The sequence below is a fragment of the Onychostoma macrolepis genome, chromosome 22 (assembly GCF_012432095.1).
Source record: "Onychostoma macrolepis isolate SWU-2019 chromosome 22, ASM1243209v1, whole genome shotgun sequence".
In the NCBI taxonomy this organism is placed as follows: Eukaryota; Metazoa; Chordata; class Actinopteri; order Cypriniformes; family Cyprinidae; genus Onychostoma; species Onychostoma macrolepis.
The window spans coordinates 34,184,430-34,201,960 of NC_081176.1; the positions used below are offsets into that span (position 1 = coordinate 34,184,430).

The window sequence follows — 17,531 nt, forward strand, 5'->3', positions numbered from 1 at the left end:
CAGGCAGGGTGGACATATAATTACTTGACATGATTAATCCTAGTGATTAAGTTATTCACGTCTGTCGGCTGTGTACGGACGTTGCTTTTTGCCGCTATTTTGTATTGAAGCCTATGGGAAGTCTAGTTTGTTTTCCCCCAAAAAGGGGCGGTAACGAAATTGACAGTTAAGTTCCCGGATGTGCCGGTAGTGCGTATGATAACGATAAAGTCTAGTTGTTGACATTTTTCTTTGTGAGACTGTGCGGAGCGACATCGCGGAAGGTGGAAGTGAAATTGAGGAGGAGTGTATCGCTAAATGAGGAGCTCCTTCTACAATCTGTAACTGGTTTGGTCAAGGCTGTACGGTGCACAAAAAAAATGTGTTTTGTAAAAATGTTTACAAACCTGTTGTCCAACAAAGATATCATTTATTGACATGCTTTTTCTCCAAATTAACTTAATAACATAGTCGAGTGTTTAAAATAAAAAATTTTTGTGACCAGACGTGGTTTCATATTACAGAATGATAGTATTACAGTGGGTATGGAAAGTATTCAGACCCCCTTAAATTTTTCACTCTTTGTTATATTGCAGCCATTTGCTAAAATCATTTGTTCATTTTTTTTCCTCATTAATGTACACACAGCACCCCATATTGACAGAAAAACACAGAATTGTTGACATTTTTGCAGATTTATTAAAAAAGAAAAACTGAAATATCACATGGTCCTAAGTATTCAGACCCTTTGCTCAGTATTTAGTAGAAGCACCCTTTTGATCTAATACAGACATGAGTCTTTTTGGGAAAGATGCAACAAGTTTTTCACACCTGGATTTCGGCCCAGTCTGAGGTCCTGAGCACTCTGGAGACGGTTTTCGTCCAGGATATCCCTGTACTTGGCCGCATTATGTAGAAATAGGAAAGAGTACCTTTTCTCTAAAGAAACCCTGAATTATCGTCATTTGATATCGTTATCTCAATAAATACCAGAAATTATCGTGATATATTTTTAAGCCCATATCACCCATCCCTAGTGTGAAGGCCCCGATATAATCTCGGCGAAGTTCTTTTTTGTTCTTCAGTTAGGGGTAAAAAGAAGCAAGCAGCAGTTTACTGTTAGCGAACATCACGAAGTTGCTGAGAGTGGCATTTAGATGAATATGTAAATATGTGCTGTGTGCTTGCCTCTCCATAACAAAATAAAATAAACAAAGGGGTGAGAAAACAGTTCAGAAAGCATCTGATAATCTACTGATTAATCAGTGAAATAATCACTTCTAATAGTCATTAGATTAATCAATTATTAGTATAATCCTTTGTTGCAGTCCTGGAAAACATGATCTACATCATGACTATGGGGTGCGCAATATTGACCAAAAATGATATTTCCGTATTTTCTGGGAATTTGCTGATAACACTAATGATATTTTATTGAGTGTGTTTTTGTAGTGGTACCATGGCTAGTTTATTTTTGGCATATTCTTCATATTTTGTGGTTAAGTCACAGCAGACTGAAATGAGCTTTTTCCCACTATAAGAGAGTAGGGCTTGGCGATGCACCATATCATCGAGATCACAGTAAATATTAATGTTGATAACGATGATATGCTCTGGACATACCAGAGCTCTATGGATTAATTTTACAGGCTTAACTTGAAGAAATTATGACAGAAATATTACTGTTGTATACTAAAATGTAGGCCTAGTTCTCTAAGAAATAGGTAATAATATAATTATATTTAAGGAATATCATTTTTCCATCCATGTTTTAATTTATACATTCTTATTTGACAAAAAATAAAATGCAGTGTTTTGTTGTAAATTAATTGTTATATTTTCATTTTATTACATTTTAAAAGATGGATTAAATTAATCAATTGATTAATTATTACCTTTGGTCATATCGCCTAGCCCTATGAGGTAATATTTGCCCTTGTCACTTGTTGTTATTATTTTATCTACACACTTCAGAAATTGAGACCCTTGAATTGCTAAATCTCTTTACCATACCTCACACACCTGCATCTTTCTTATCTTTGTCTTACGATTGTAAGACAAAAAACAGATGCAGCAGTTAAAAGAATCGGTAAATGTTCCTCCACGCTGTATTTATTTTGGGACCTGAATTGTTTTTGTTTTTTTTTCCTCGCCACTTACAAGATTACGGTGACATTGTGAGATATGAGATGACATGGAAATGATGTTGTAGTCTTAAAATAGGTTTGTATACTTATAATAAAGCTCAGTTAAAGCATGAAATCGAGTCGTTCAGACAGCCCATAACTGGCAGTGTGAGCTGCTTTTATTTGTCTGCAGTGGAAATGTGTATGCGTGACACTCATGTGTTTCTGCATCTGTCCTGTGTTCACCCTCACCACCCCCCAAAACATCTCACGTTCTAGATTCACAGCATGCCTTCCATATGAACCGCTTCTCCCTGTGAGTTTTGATGGGGCTAAATGCATGCCGGACATCTGTAACTTCCACTGACTATTTCAGGCTTTGCTAGAGTAACATTGAAGCTTGTTATTTTTTCTCATCTAGTCACAGCAAGGATTATAAATAGACCTGTCCTTATGAATCACATGGCATTGTTTTCAAATGTCAACAGAGTGGGATGAACACAAACTCTAAAGATGAGTGTTAGAAGTGTTACAGAAGTTTTAGGGCTTGCAAAATCATATCACCACTTTAGCTAACCTTCAGTCACAGCTATTGCTAGCAAACAAAAAGCTTTTCAGAAGGAAACATGCTTTCCACTTATTTCAGTTCTACAGTTTGCACAAAGCATTCATCTTCTAAGCAGTAAGGGCCCTTGTTTTATTGAATAAATGCGTGTGCATGATTAATTTAGTCATATTGTATTTAATTGTGACTTACTGTATAATTGTGATCAAATGCTGAAATCCAGGTATTGTTTAAAACTAAATATTTTTTGCAGCTGTTATTAGGGCACTGTTTTATTTTTTCCCCAGATTCCATTTTATGTTTTTCTCAAATTCTGTTTTAATGGTTTAATTCAATTTTATTAATCTTTTTCAGTAATTTATTAAAATTGTATAATCATTAAAATTTTACAATAAAATAGTTTATTTTTTACAATAATTGAACCCTATGAACTAATTTTTTCATAATTTCTATATTGTCTCTTAATTTTTCTAGATTTATAATTTAATGCAAATTTATTATCATGGTGGTAATCAAATGAAGGCATAAAGCACGTAAATAATGTAATGTAATTAATATTTTACAATGTAATGAAATGAAAATGTAAAATTAAAACATGGAATAAAATGTGTGATACTGCTTAAAAATAAAGTTTTAATATGTTTATTATTATATAGAAGTGAAATGGCATGTATTTATGTTATAATTTCTTCAAGTTAAACCAGACCTTCATTTTGACGGGTTGTATTGAAGACCATTGAGAAGATGAAGACCTTGTGCATAATATCTGTCTGTGCACAGTGTTTGTCTGGGGTTATGTGTAAACAAACTGTAATTTGTCTTACCCGACAACACTGTAATGATTTATAAATATATCCTTTTAAACATATATAAATTAAATGTGTGATTTTTGGCTTACGTAACACCCTGTCTCTAGTCTTTGTGGGTGTCACAGATCAGTTGCTTCTACCTAAAAGATATGTCTTTGAAAGTAGCTAGAAATATAGGAAAACGTGTAACCTAATTATGCATAATATGAAAGGCCGGGGTGAGCAGATGCCTGAAAGAAACTCCAGAGCCTGCAGATCAGTGTGTGCAGCACAAGTCTTCTCAAGGCTGCTGATGTGGATCTGTAAAGCCTATTAAACAGAGCTCTTCCTGAATTAGCTCATTAGCATCATCGCAGTCTTCATTCATGAGCTCGCATTGCTGGGCTGACATCACTGAGGATGCATCACGCAACTAAAAGTGAGCTTCAGAACAGAGGCATGATGGGATTATTCAGCCCTTCCCACTATCTGATATTCTGTCCTTCTCACACATGTGCATCTGTCTGAGCTTCTTTATTCATCATACCACATGTACTGTCCAAACGTTTGATCTTCTTCATTATATTAGTGTTCTGAAGTTATATTCCATGCACAATCTACACTTTACATTTTGACTTTCTCTTTACCCAAACTAGTGTTGTCATAAGTACAGGTACCAATGTGTCAAAACATGGGCATGAAGTTTAAACTTGAATTTGGATTGGTACGGAATGATTATTGGACTTGACAGAATCTACAGAATGGAATCAAACATTCAAAAGAGGAGTGCTAAAATAATATTTACTATTCAGTTTTTGGTAATGAATTATCAGTAATTATGTGTTGATTTGTCATAAAATTGCATAACTATGACTTTGGACTTTAAAAACAACTGCCAATTTAAAGGGTTTGAATGCACAAGAAGCAAAAAATGACACATTGTTATTAATGTAGAATCACTATTGAAACAATAATTTAGGACATCATTTGGAATAGATTGAGTCTTGATTCATAATGTGCAATTCATATGAACTTAATCAATGTAAATGTTTTTTTATTACATCTTTTTCTTTGTTGAATTCTTTGCATACACAAGTTCTAAGTAATGTTGATGTTGTAGGTGTGGTGCTGGTGTGTTTTGAGGGAGACTCTGATGGCTACATCAATCTGGTGGCATATCCATACGAAGAGAGCGAGGGGCTGGACCATGAAGAGCTGTCCGAAAGAGATCAGCCTCGCCGAAAACACTCTCGCCGTAGCCTCCACCGCTCCAGCAGCGAGCACAAAGAGGACAGACCTGCTCATGACGGCGACAGCAACGACAAGTGAGTGAATGCTAGTCCGTATGCTGGTCACTTGTGTAACAGAATCCACTGCTAATGACAAGATGGAATAATTTTCTTAGCTACAGTCAATCTGTATGAATTAGGTAACCACACTTTGGACTGAAGATCTTTGGATCAAGAATTGTTTACATTGGATCTGGTATTAAAACACAATTATCAACCATAGCAAAGAAATGGAAAATTTCTGACCAGAAAAAAAAACCCTCAGCACCTTTACACTTATCACATATGGGGCAGGATCAAAATCGTTAAGCTTTGTTTATTTACTACTCATTTTTTACTACTTATTTATGTTACGTTGTCTGATTTATGTTATGTTACCTTATCTCAGATCACTAGTGGTGTGCTTCAGGGCTCAGTTTTGGGCCCTCTTCTGTATATTATTTATTTATTGCCTTTAGGGCAAATCTTCCATAAATTTGGTATAAATTTTCATTGTTGTGCTGATGGCACCCAGCTCAAAATCATTAAGCTTTGTTTATTACTGTTTTTACTACTTATTTACGTTACACTGTCTGATTTAATTGTTGGATACAGTTGCAAACAGTGTTATTTTAGTGTCAAATCAATATAATAGTTTTTATTAATAATTCTGAATCCGTTTTTATTTTTATATTTTCCATTTTTTAAGTCTGTCATTTTATTGTGTTTTTGTCACTTTTTGTTTTATATATATATATATATATATATATATATATATATATATATATATATATATATATATATATATATTTAATTTTAATTTTACTTTCACTTTTACTTTTTATTTGCAGCCCTGGTTGCAAAGGTCGAGACCTCAGAGGTGGAAGAGAACAAAATACATAAATTTATACAAAATAGAATCATATTTGAACCTCTAATACTTATATAAATGTAACATGACCTCAAGGTGTAGGCCTACCCTATTCATGAAAAATGGCAAAACAAAAATTCAGAGAATGGGTTTTTCCAAACACATCAATTATGAATCAGCATTAAGCTGAGCTGAGGTGATATATGCTTTGGATCTTATGGCTTAGCAGTGAGAAGTTACTGAAATGGAACTGATTATATTGGAAATGTGTTGTCTGTGATAATAACAAAAATTGTGCTCCCTAACAAGTACATCTGTCTGAATCAAACTTATGTATTTGCCAATCAAACATTCCCACATTAAATACATTCATTTTAAGAGTTTCACAGTAACAAAGCATTCTCAACAGTCACACTTCCACAGAATTGTTGGTAATTAGTGTGTCTGTGTAGTCTGCAGGAGTTGAAGAGTCCTCTTCTGGACCTACAGATGCATTCAGATGTGCCCTTCCAGATGCTGGACAGCAACAGCGGCCTGAGCTCAGAGAAGATCAGCCACAACCCCTGGAGTCTGCGCTGCCACAAACAACAGCTCAGCCGCATGCGCTCCGACTCCAAAGACAGGAAACTCTACAGTATCCTGCTCTAAAACAGCACCGTTTATTCAGAAGCGTTGTTTGTAGTGTGTAGTTGATGGAGAAATTCAGTTTTACTTTCTGGAAAGCAGTCAACTATATTGAATTGCTTGAAACTGCTTGCTGAAATTGTAATTGCAGTAATATGCAACCTGACTGAATAGTTTGTTTTTAGATAAAATAATTTAGAGAGGGCTTAATTACTTTTACCTGTGGCATAAAATGGGAGAGAATTCCCCGCATCAATACGAAGTGACTTGAAAATGAAAAACTCAAGTTATGGTTGAAACAAGGACCAAATCCTAAAAGTTATTCAGGCGCTTGTTAACCTTAACTCCATGCATCAACACTAAAAATCATGCATGATGTAAATCTTTTTGCAATTAGCAGCCACTCTTCTGCTTTCATGGTTCTATGAGTCATATGTCATCAGGGCTTGCATTTTCCAAAAAACGCCGTTGAGCATAAAAATAATGAAACATAGACTTGTGGCTTGTTTCTCAAAAGCATTGTAAATATGATGAAGTACGTGTATATGTAAATATGTAATTCACCACTGTTGTGAAGTGCTGCAAAAGCTAAAAAATACTGTAAAATGCTTGAAAAGTGCTTAAATTTGACACCTAAAGAAAGGTTTAAGAAACTGTATAATGATATGTGTACAACAGTATAGCCGATAGTGGAAAGACTGCTATTATTAGGAAGAGTGAAATTTTTGCCACAAGCTGAGCAACAGGAAGCAGATGTTCATGTATTTAGGACTCTCATTTTAAATTCATCTCATTGAAATTCATAAATGATTTAGTTTGCTTCTCAAAAGAGAGAACTGTTTGTTTCTATGAGAGGCTTTGGCTAGAAATGATTGACAGGCAGATTGTGATAACACTGTCAAACTCGTCAAAGTTTTTGATGGCTTTGTCCAGTAATACGAGTGAACGTCCGGCCTATGAGATTATCATGAATACCACAGTCCAAACTTTCCGTCGTCTGTAGACTAATGTTTCACAGACTAACTAAATCGAAATTTGTTAAATATTAGATAATTAAATCTTCAGCTATCATTTAGCGTCTCTTTACAAAAAAATGAAGCTGTAAGTTTAATTACTTCAAAAACAGCACTGTTACCACCGCACTGCTAAAAAATATAATGTAGCTTTTCAGCTTGAAAGCTGTTTTAGTGATAAAAGTTGACTGGAACTACTGTGCCTTAAACGGTTTTAACACATCCATTCCAGGCAATCGGAATTGAGTATTCAGACAGACATTGATGTAAATGCATATTTAAAAAAGCTTTGTGCATGTATGTTTCCTCTGTTGTCTATGATTCTTGACCATAAACCTCCACCAGAATTCCTGCTGTTGGAGAATGTAGTCCATCATTTCGTCTACCCCTGCATCCTGGACTTGAAGATGGGCACCCGGCAGCATGGCGACGACGCGTCAGAGGAGAAAGCCGCCCGTCAGATGAAGAAGTGCGAGCAGAGCACGTCTGCCACATTAGGAGTGCGTGTGTGCGGTATGCAGGTGCGTATCGCTAACCCGAGTGTTGCTAGTGGAGCAATAGCAATGACTGCTGTTTTTCACTCTTAGAGTTAAAGGGGTCATGAACTGCCTTTTTGATTTTTTTTTTTTTTTTTTTTGTACTGTTCTCTGAGGTCCACTTATAATGTTATCAAGATTTTTACATCAAAAAACATCATAATTTAGAAGTAATAGGCTATTTTTTGTCCTGTTTTTGACCCCCCTCATCAGAACGCTCTGTTTGAAAAGCGTGGACAGAGTTGGGCATAACGTGTTACTGTATTCTGATTACTTTTCCTGATAGCGCAGTAATGTAATGAATTACATTTTGAATTTATGTAATTTGATTACAGTTACTAATGTCAATAAAGTTATGTTACTTAAGTTACAAATGCAGTGTTAAAGATATGAAGTAAAAATCATGTTTTGCGCATCAGTATGCCCTTTTAGATGCAATGAAAGGTTGCCATTGGTCATATTTCAAATGTTGCACTCGATTTCACATATTTTAGTCTGGCATTATAGTTTGGTAAAAGTTCAACTAGTAAATGTGTATAAATTTATTTCACAATAACACTAATATAAGTAAAAATAAGTATTCAGTATAAGCTTTTTTTAGACTAACGAGACATTTTGAGTTCTGAAACTTGCAGGATGTTTTTATAGCAGAGTGACCGCTTGTATGTCAAAAGATCAAGGGAATTTTGGTTCTCAGTTCATGACCCCTTTAAAGGTTCTTCATTGGCATCCACAAAGAACTTTTACCATCCATAGAATCTTTCCATTGTATTGTACAAAAGACTCTTTTTAGTGGAAAAAGGTTTTTCAGATTTAACATTTTCTCCCCTTTAGAAAAAAAAAAGGCTATCATAAGAACTGTTCACTGAAAACTTCTGTTGAGGGCCCAAAATGGTACATTAATGGGACCCCTTTTGGAAGCTGTATTTTTAAGAGTGTGGTTAGTTAGCCTTGGCCTCTTGTAGGTGGCCCAAGTTGGAAAAACTAAAATAGGAGAGGAATCCCGGTCATTGGCATGAAAACTAATTTCAGCGTAGTCATTGTATAAAAATTAAGTGCGTTTATGCTTGAAACAAGAAGAATAAAATCTGCAAATTGAGTAAGAAAAATAGACTTGTTTTTCTTTTGAATTTTATTTTTTCATTTTAGTTCCACTTTATACTAGGTGGCCTTAACTAATATGTACTTACATTTAAATTAATCATTTGGTACAATGCACTTGTTGTGTACATATAGGTATTTTTAAAAATATAAGTACAATGTAAAAACATGTATGTAATTACATCTGTAATTAATTTCTGTAATTACATTTATAATTACACTGTTGACCCATTGCTTACACCTTAACCCACCCTTAAACCTACCCAGACCACCAAACCTGTCCCTAACCTTAAACATGTCCCACCTCAATAGCAGCAGTAGTGTTTTGCAATACAGTATGAACACAATAAATACATTGTACTTATTTTTTGATGTAAGTACATAGTAGTTAAAGCCACCTAATATAAAGTGTGACCTTTATTTTTTTATTTATAAACTTTTATTAAGTTTATTTTTCTTACCCCACTGGCAGATATTTGCTCACATAATAGTCAACATTTATGATTTTTGTCATAGCACTAGTTGATGCAACATAATCAATCTCAAAAATGTGGCTGTGTTTGGAGAAAACAAGAGATTTGAAGCCAACAAGTAATATTTCACTTTTATCAGCAGTAAGTGTAATAAAGCAGGTGTCCAGCCAGAGCCTGAGATTGTGTACACACGCAGATGGATAAGTGACAAATACTATAAGTGTCCATAATAAAGAAAGGGAAAAAATGAAAAAAATCTTGTGCCAACTTTGGTGTTTTTTTATCGCTAGGACCCATTTCTCAAAACTTAGGCCACTTTTCAAAGCTCTTCACACACAGTGAGCTCAATAGCAACTATGTGGCTAAACTGGATCATTTATCATTTGCTTTGGCATTCAGTGGCCACATCTTTTAAATTACATGATTTATTTTTCTCATTTAGACACAACCACTGCCAAAACTATATAGCCATAACCAAATTTACACATTATATTACCATATTCAAACATATACCAAATCTAAAGCCTTTCAAGCTCATTACCATCTTTACAAGACGGGAACTTTGGAATAATTTCATACTGTATTGTAACGTATATTGCAGTGAATATACTGTCATTCTTGTTTTGTAAATAAATTTCACAAAAGAAAATATTCTGTAATGCTACTTGTTAGTGTTTTTAGGTTCTTGTTGTACTAGTGACTAGTGTGTTTGTTGGGTAACAACCTTTGCTAACGAGGCTTATATGAAGTGTTTAGGTAGTTTTAGTGCATTTTTGGATGTGAAATTAACTGCTGTGCCAAGCTGAAAAAGTGAACAAAGTACTGAGAAAAGTGTCTTAGCGACCGTTAAAAAAAACCTGTAATGGCTGTAAATGCAAGGTAAATGTCATGTGGTGTAACCATCAAGTAAAAAGTAATCATAACTTTTTATTTTATTATTTTGCTTTTACACAGTTTAGTTTAGGGACCAGTTCTCGCTATTAACTAGTCTCTTTTTAAGCATGCATTTTTTCTCACATATGCAAGTCTGCAGGTTGAGAAAGTGATTGATATCGATATACATGTATAGGGATGGCATAAAATTTCTTCAGTCTTTTTCAAAACCGAGGTGTGAACAATAGGGACTAAAACAGGGGGATTTCATTTCTGTCCATAGATTGATCAAAGCATAACTGGGTGAAGAAGGTGGATTTTTTCTGCACTCTCTTCTTAATAACATTTTGTTATTTTTTTAATCAAAAGTTACATTGAGTAGCCTTAGTGGTCGAAAGCAAAAGCCAAAGAAAGGCTTGAAGACTGCATGATCAGGCCTTGACCGAATTTAACAGGCGATTTATTTATATTGACCGTCTTTCCTCACATGTTGTTTTCCCAGTCATTCAAGACCCCCGTGTGTCCTGTGTTTGCTCTGCAGGTCTACCAGATGGACACCGGTCACTATCTATGCAGGAACAAGTACTACGGCCGCAGTCTTTCTATCGAGGGATTTCGACATGCACTCTTTCAGTTCATGCACAACGGGACGCAGCTGCGCAAAGACCTTTTCGAGCCCATCCTGAGCAAACTATGCAGCCTGAAGGCTGTGCTGGAGCGCCAGGCCTCGTACCGCTTCTACTCCAGCTCGCTGCTCATCATATACGAGGGCAAGGACCCCGAGTCTGTGGACGCTGGCTGGCAGAGGGCCTCGGAGCCGGAGAAGCCGGGCTGTGTGGAGAACCCGCCGGCCTCGGAGCCCCATACACCTCCTCAGATGCTGAGCGTGGATGTGCGCATGATCGACTTCGCCCACAGCACCTTCAAAGGCTTCCGCGATGACCAAACCGTCCACGACGGACCTGACCGCGGATACGTGTTCGGATTGGAGAGCCTCATCAACATACTGCAGGAAATCCGCAACGAGAACCAGTAGCTCCGCCCAGCAACTTTCTGTTGACGTTTTCATAGAAAAACAAAGATGTTTGTAAAGATTGCACATTGACACAAACCTAAAGGTGTGTTTTCCGTATTTGAACTGTGAGGGATTGGTGTACACAAGAAATGGAGGTGACCTCTACCTATGAAGGTTTTTGTCTCTGCTGTCAGGAAAGAAATGGCTCCTAGCCTCCCCTCAATAGAAGATGGTTTCAGTTTGTTTGTCACGTGGATTCATCGCCACCATGTGGCCCGCTGAAGCACTGCAGGAATGAACCATGAACTCAGGCCGCGTCCGCTGTCAGGGTCTCTCTTAGAGTGTGGCATTGCTAAAGAGAGGGAAAGCGTGTGTGTGCGTGTGTGCGTGTGTGTGTGCGTGTGTGTGCGTGTGTGTGTGTGTGAGAGAATCTCAAGAAGAAAAGTCCAGGTCACATTTCACCCCAAAATCAAAAAAAGAAAATTCTTATATTGCATAAACAAAGCCTGTTTTTAGGACCTTTAAGATTTTTGTGACGTTAAATTTAGCCTGAAAGCATTTCTCCCCCAAATTCTTCTTTTTATAATGCAGGACATTTTATCCAGATACACATTATTACATCGGGAATTGTACTTTGCCATTTAAATGCTGTATGATTATTTGTTCACATCATTACTGTACTGATGAGAATGATAGGGAAGATATGCTTAGTTATAAAAAATAATGTCACCGTACAAAAAAATCTTAAAGGTTATAAAAAATATTTTCATAAGTGCTGTCAAACGATTAATCATGATTAATCGCATTCAAAATAAAGGTTTTTGTTTACAGAATGTATGTGTGTGCTGTGTATATTCATTATGTATATATAAATACACACACATGCACGTATATATTTTGAAAATATTTACATGTATATATTTATATTCATATCATTTATATTATATATATAAATATATTTAATATGTAAACATAACATATTTTACTTACCGGTAAATATATACATGCATGTGTGTGTATTTATAAATACATAATGAATATACACAGTACACACACATACATTCTGTAAACAAAAACCTTTATTTTGGATGCGATTAATTACGATTAATTGTTTGACAGCACTAATTTTCATGCAGTGTTTTTTTTCCTGTGATTTTATTTTTTTTTGTTGAGCGAGGGAGTGTGAAATATGTTCTCTGTATAAACACTCAGTATTTCTCCAGGAGTTTAAAAGGGAGCAAATTTAGCTCAGAGCAGTTGGTCAAAGCTTTACTGTAGGAGTCGGGGGCATTTAAAGGAGATTTTAAACCACTCATCTTTGATGACAAGAAGATGAATCTGGCCTTATGGCAGTAGTTGAATTCACAGCTTTGCTATGCGAGCCTATTTAACCGGTCAGATGATGCTTTTTTATTTTATTGTTGTTATATTTTGGGCTTTTTGGTAGCTATCTTACTCTGTACATTTAAAGCAATCATTACATGTTAGAGTTTTGACATTTATGTTGGTCCCCCCTCTGTGATTTAGCAGTCGTAGGGGTTTTGGTGGGATAGTGTATTTGTAGTCTTGAATTTAGATTACCTTTGTGTTACAAAGTCTATCCCTGTCAGTAACGTGGTTATAATTGCAGAGAAAAGTCTCACTGTAATATATATAATTTTCTTAATCTGTCAAAATATTTAAACATCCTTAAAACAAGACAAATCATCCTGAAAAGCAAATTTGTGTAAGGTATTAACACTTGTTTACAGATAAAAAAAATTCTCTTGATTTAAGCAAAAAAAAAAAAACAAGTCTTGATATTTTAAACAATTTCCCTTCTCCAGTTTTTTTGTTTTTGGCATATTTAGATATTTTTGTTGAAAAACAACATAAACCGACTGATTAAGAAGCTTATTTTAGTTAGTGCTCACTAACATCTGCACTGTAAATTATTATAAACACATTACAAGAGCATGATTTTTATTTTTGTTTCAATTTTATTGTTTCAGAGTTATTTCAAAGGGTTGTCTTTTAATTACACCAATACACTCTGAGGAAAAATAAAAGGTACAAAAGCTGACACTGGGACAGTATCCTTTCAAAAGTACACCTTTGTACTTTACTTACCCATAAAAGGTGCATTTTAGTACCTTAAATGTACAGATTTGTAACTTAAAGTGTTCAAATTATTATCTGAATGGTATATATTAGTTGCCTTTTGAAAGGGTTCCACCACAGTGGCAGCGATTGTACCTTTTTTTTTCTGAGAGTGTACGCAGTGACATTCTGCCCACCATCAGCAAATGTAGCAAGATTCGTTCCTAGGTTTGTTCTTGTGAGTCCCGTCAGCAGTCGAGTGGAGATCGTCTCCTCATCATGACACCTTCAGCATGTTCTCTGTCTAGATGAAGCATTTATTGCACATGCACTCAAAAATGGACACTTTCTCCATTCTCTGGGAAACAGACATCGTATCTGCCCATAGTAGCAGTTGAACAAATATATTAACTTCATTCATTCGTCTTGTCCTACATTTATTGACTTTGATCACGTGTATAATTAATAAATCGACATTATAAAACATGGCATCTATGCGGAGTTGTGCCGTAGGGATGTGTCTGTATTTAGATGTGTGATTTTGGTCAATAGCCATAACTGGGATACCCAGGAGTGTTTGTTTAACAACTGTTTAACAAAGTCATCCGATCATTTCTGTAACCGCTGAAGGGAAATGTTTGAAGAACAAATGCCACATGTGTGATGTGTTCCCTCACAAATAAATGAGCAATGTACTCAAGTTACGTTTAAGAACACGTAATTCCTAACATGTTGGCGTCGTTGATTAAAGTGTAGCTTTCATTTGTGTCGACGCATGAGAGAGGAACACAGATTCATAGATTTGGCATAAAAAGAAAGAAAATGATCCTTTTATCTTTATTGTTGTTGCATGGATGGGTATTTTTTTAAGAAAAAAATAATATGACAACTTTGAATGTGAGCTATAAATTGTTTATTTAAGAAATGTTGTCTTTGTCTCTTTAATATTTTGTTGTTTTAATTTGACCGAATAAAGCAGAAGGAACAACCACAAGTTTAAATACAAAGCACTGTGATGAAACTCTAGATAGGTCAAACTCAGTCTGACATAATGACGTCATTATTCACAGGTTACATCTGATTGTTGGGGTTTTTTTCACATCAGCAGCCAATGAGCTCGCTGCTCAGCATAGCAGCGCGCTTCAGAAACCCTCCACCTCCCCAGCTCCACCTGTATAGATCTGCTGCGGGGTGATCATGTGTGCTATGGGGGTTATTCATGTTATATGTGCAGCAGCAGTATTTCTTACATGCTAACAGCAGAACGTTGTGGATGTGTTCGCAGTAGCAAGTCTATTCCGCAAAGACCAAACACATTAGTTTAGTTTAGTGCTGTCAAATGATTAATTGCATCCAAAGTAAGAGTTTTTGTTTACATAATATATGCATGTGTACTGTGTATATTTTTTATGTATATATAAATACACATACATACAGTATATATTTTGATATGTATTTACATGTATATATTTATATTCATATAATTTATATTATATATAAATATATTTAATATACAAACAACAGAAAGTTGAGTGGAAGGAAAAAGTGTGGAAGAAAAAGATGCACAACCAACCGAGAGAACCGCAGCCTTATGAGGATTGTCAAGCAAAATCCATTCAAGAATTTGGGTGAACTTCACAAGGAATGGACTGAGGCTGGAGTCAAGGCATCAAGAGCCACCACACACAGACGTGTCGAGGAATTTGGCTACAGTTGTCGTATTCCTCTTGTTAAGCCACTCCTGAACCACAGACAACGTCAGAGGCGTCTTACCTGAGCTAAGGAGAAGAAGAACTGGACTGTTGCCCAGTGGTCCAAAGTCCTCTTTTCAGATGAGAGCAAGTTTTGTATTTCATTTGGAAACCAAGGTCCTAGAGTCTGGAGGAAGGGTGGAGAAGCTCATAGCCCAAGTTGCTTGAAGTCCAGTGTTAAGTTTCCACAGTCTGTGATGATTTGGGCTGCAATGTCATCTGCTGGTGTTGGTTCAGTGTGTGTTTTGAAAACCAAAGTCACTGCATCCGTTTACCAAGACATTTTGGAGCACTTCATGCTTCCTTCTGCTGACCAGCTTTTTGAAGATGCTGATTTCATTTTCCAGCAGGATTTGGCACCTGCCCACACTGCCAAAAGCACCAAAAGTTGGTTAAATGACCATGGTGTTGGTGTGCTTGACTGGCCAGCAAACTCACCAGACCTGAACCCCATAGAGAATCTATGGGGTATTATCAAGAGTAAAATGAGAAACAAGAGACCAAAAAATGCAGATGAGCTGAAGGCCACTGTCAAAGAAACCTGGGCTTCCATACCACCTCAGCAGTGCCACAAACTGATCACCTCCATGCCACGCCGAATTGAGGCAGTAATTAAAGCAAAAGGAGCCCCTACCAAGTATTGAGCACATATACAGTAAATGAACACACTTTCCAGAAGGCCAACAATTCACTAAAAATGTTTTTTTTATTGGTCTTATGAAGTATTCTAATTTGTTGAGAGTGAATTGGTGGGTTTTTGTTAAATGTGAGCCTAAATCATCACAATTAAAAGAACCAAAGACTTAAACTACTTCAGTCTATGTGCACTGAATTTATTTAATACACGAGTTTCACAATTTGAGTTGAATTACTGAAATAAATGAACTTTTCCATGACATTCTAATCTATTGAGATGCACCTGTATATATATATATATATATATATATGCATGTGTGTATTTATATATAAATAATAAATATACCCAGTAAACACACACATTATGTAAACAAAAACTTTTATTTTGGATGCAATTAATCCAGAGGTGGACAGTAGTGAAGTATTTTTATTTCAATTGTAAATTGAGTGTTTTTCTTTGGAAAACTTTACTTCACTACATTCCAAAACATAATGCCGTACTTTTTACTGCACTACATTTCATAAATAAAAGTTTTTTTTTTGTTTGTTTTTTACTTTTAATATTTAAGAACATTAAAAATGTAGTACTTTCTTGTACTCAAGTAAATCTTTGAATTACGTTTACTTGAGTAAAAGCAAGTAAGTACTAGATTTCTAATGTAATTAAATATTAAATTATATTTAATATGAAACGTAGTGTAGTAAAAAGCACAATATTATGCTTAGGAATCTTGTGAAGTAAAGTTTTCTAAAGAAAAACGCTCTGATAAAGTACTGCCACTTGAAACATACTTTTAAAGCAGAGTAAACATACTTTAATACTGTCCGCCTCTGGATTAATCACGATTAATTGTTTGACAGCACTAGTTTATTTATATAGCGCTATAAAACAACAGTCACTGACCATTGTGCTCTACAAAAATTGTAAAACCAAAATGAAAAACACCAATCAAAACAATAAAACGGCATACAAAGACATAGTACATACAGAGTGTGCAATGTGCATTACCATTACCATGAGAGTTACCATGACAGAAATAGAAGTTCTGTGTAGTGTAGTGTACAAAATTAAAAGAAAAAAGAAATAATAGAAAGATTTTAGATCCATTACCTGCCAAAACTTAAAGAATTTCTGGTAACACTTTAGAATAGGGAACACTTATTCACTATTAACTACGACTTTTCCCTCAATAAACTCCTAATTTGCTGCTTATTAATAGTTAGTGCGGTAGTTGTTAAGTTTAGGTATTGGATTAGGGATGTAGAATAAGGTCATGTAGAATAAGGCATTAATATGTGCTTAATTACTACTAATAAATGGCTAATATTCTAGTAATATGCATGCTGATAAGCAACTAGTTAAGAGACCCTAAAATAAAGTCACCTAAAATAAGTGAATTTCTCATTATGTACTAGAGGATTTAACTGAACAACTGATTCATTTCGACAATGTAAAATAACCAAGACCTGATATTGATGAAAACCACTAAAACAAATATGCATTTCCTGAGGGAATAGCAATGACAGCAAAAAAAAAAAAAAAAAAGATAGCACCAATCGCAACAGAAACTGGTTGTTAATTGTTGACATGAGACATAAAAGCTGCTCCAGTGTGTTAGGAAAATGCCCCCCTTAACAACAATATGCATTTACTGTTAAATTGTAATATATTTAGACAATAGTTCAACATGTGCAGGATGATGATGTATCAGTCAATGTGTAATTTAGAGAAATACATATAAATTTACAAGATAATTTAGTTGTCATAGAACAAAATATAATATTATTCAAAGAGGCCATTGTACATTTCCAACGTTCCTGTTAATACTCTTA

General features: G+C 35.3%; 1 protein-coding gene across 1 annotated transcript in view; it reads left to right on the top strand.

Annotated features, from left to right (window-relative positions):
• ip6k1 (inositol hexakisphosphate kinase 1) overlaps positions 1–12,063 on the top strand; it is a 48,835-nt gene extending 36,772 nt beyond the window's left edge. The window contains exons 3-6 of the mRNA XM_058761238.1: positions 4,579–4,783; positions 6,050–6,231; positions 7,580–7,755; positions 10,759–12,063. Of these exons, the coding sequence (XP_058617221.1) occupies positions 4,579–4,783; positions 6,050–6,231; positions 7,580–7,755; positions 10,759–11,253 (1,058 nt within the window). The 3' untranslated portion in view covers positions 11,254–12,063. The remainder of the gene's footprint in view (positions 1–4,578; positions 4,784–6,049; positions 6,232–7,579; positions 7,756–10,758) is intronic.
• The last annotated feature ends 5,468 nt before the right edge of the window (positions 12,064–17,531 follow it).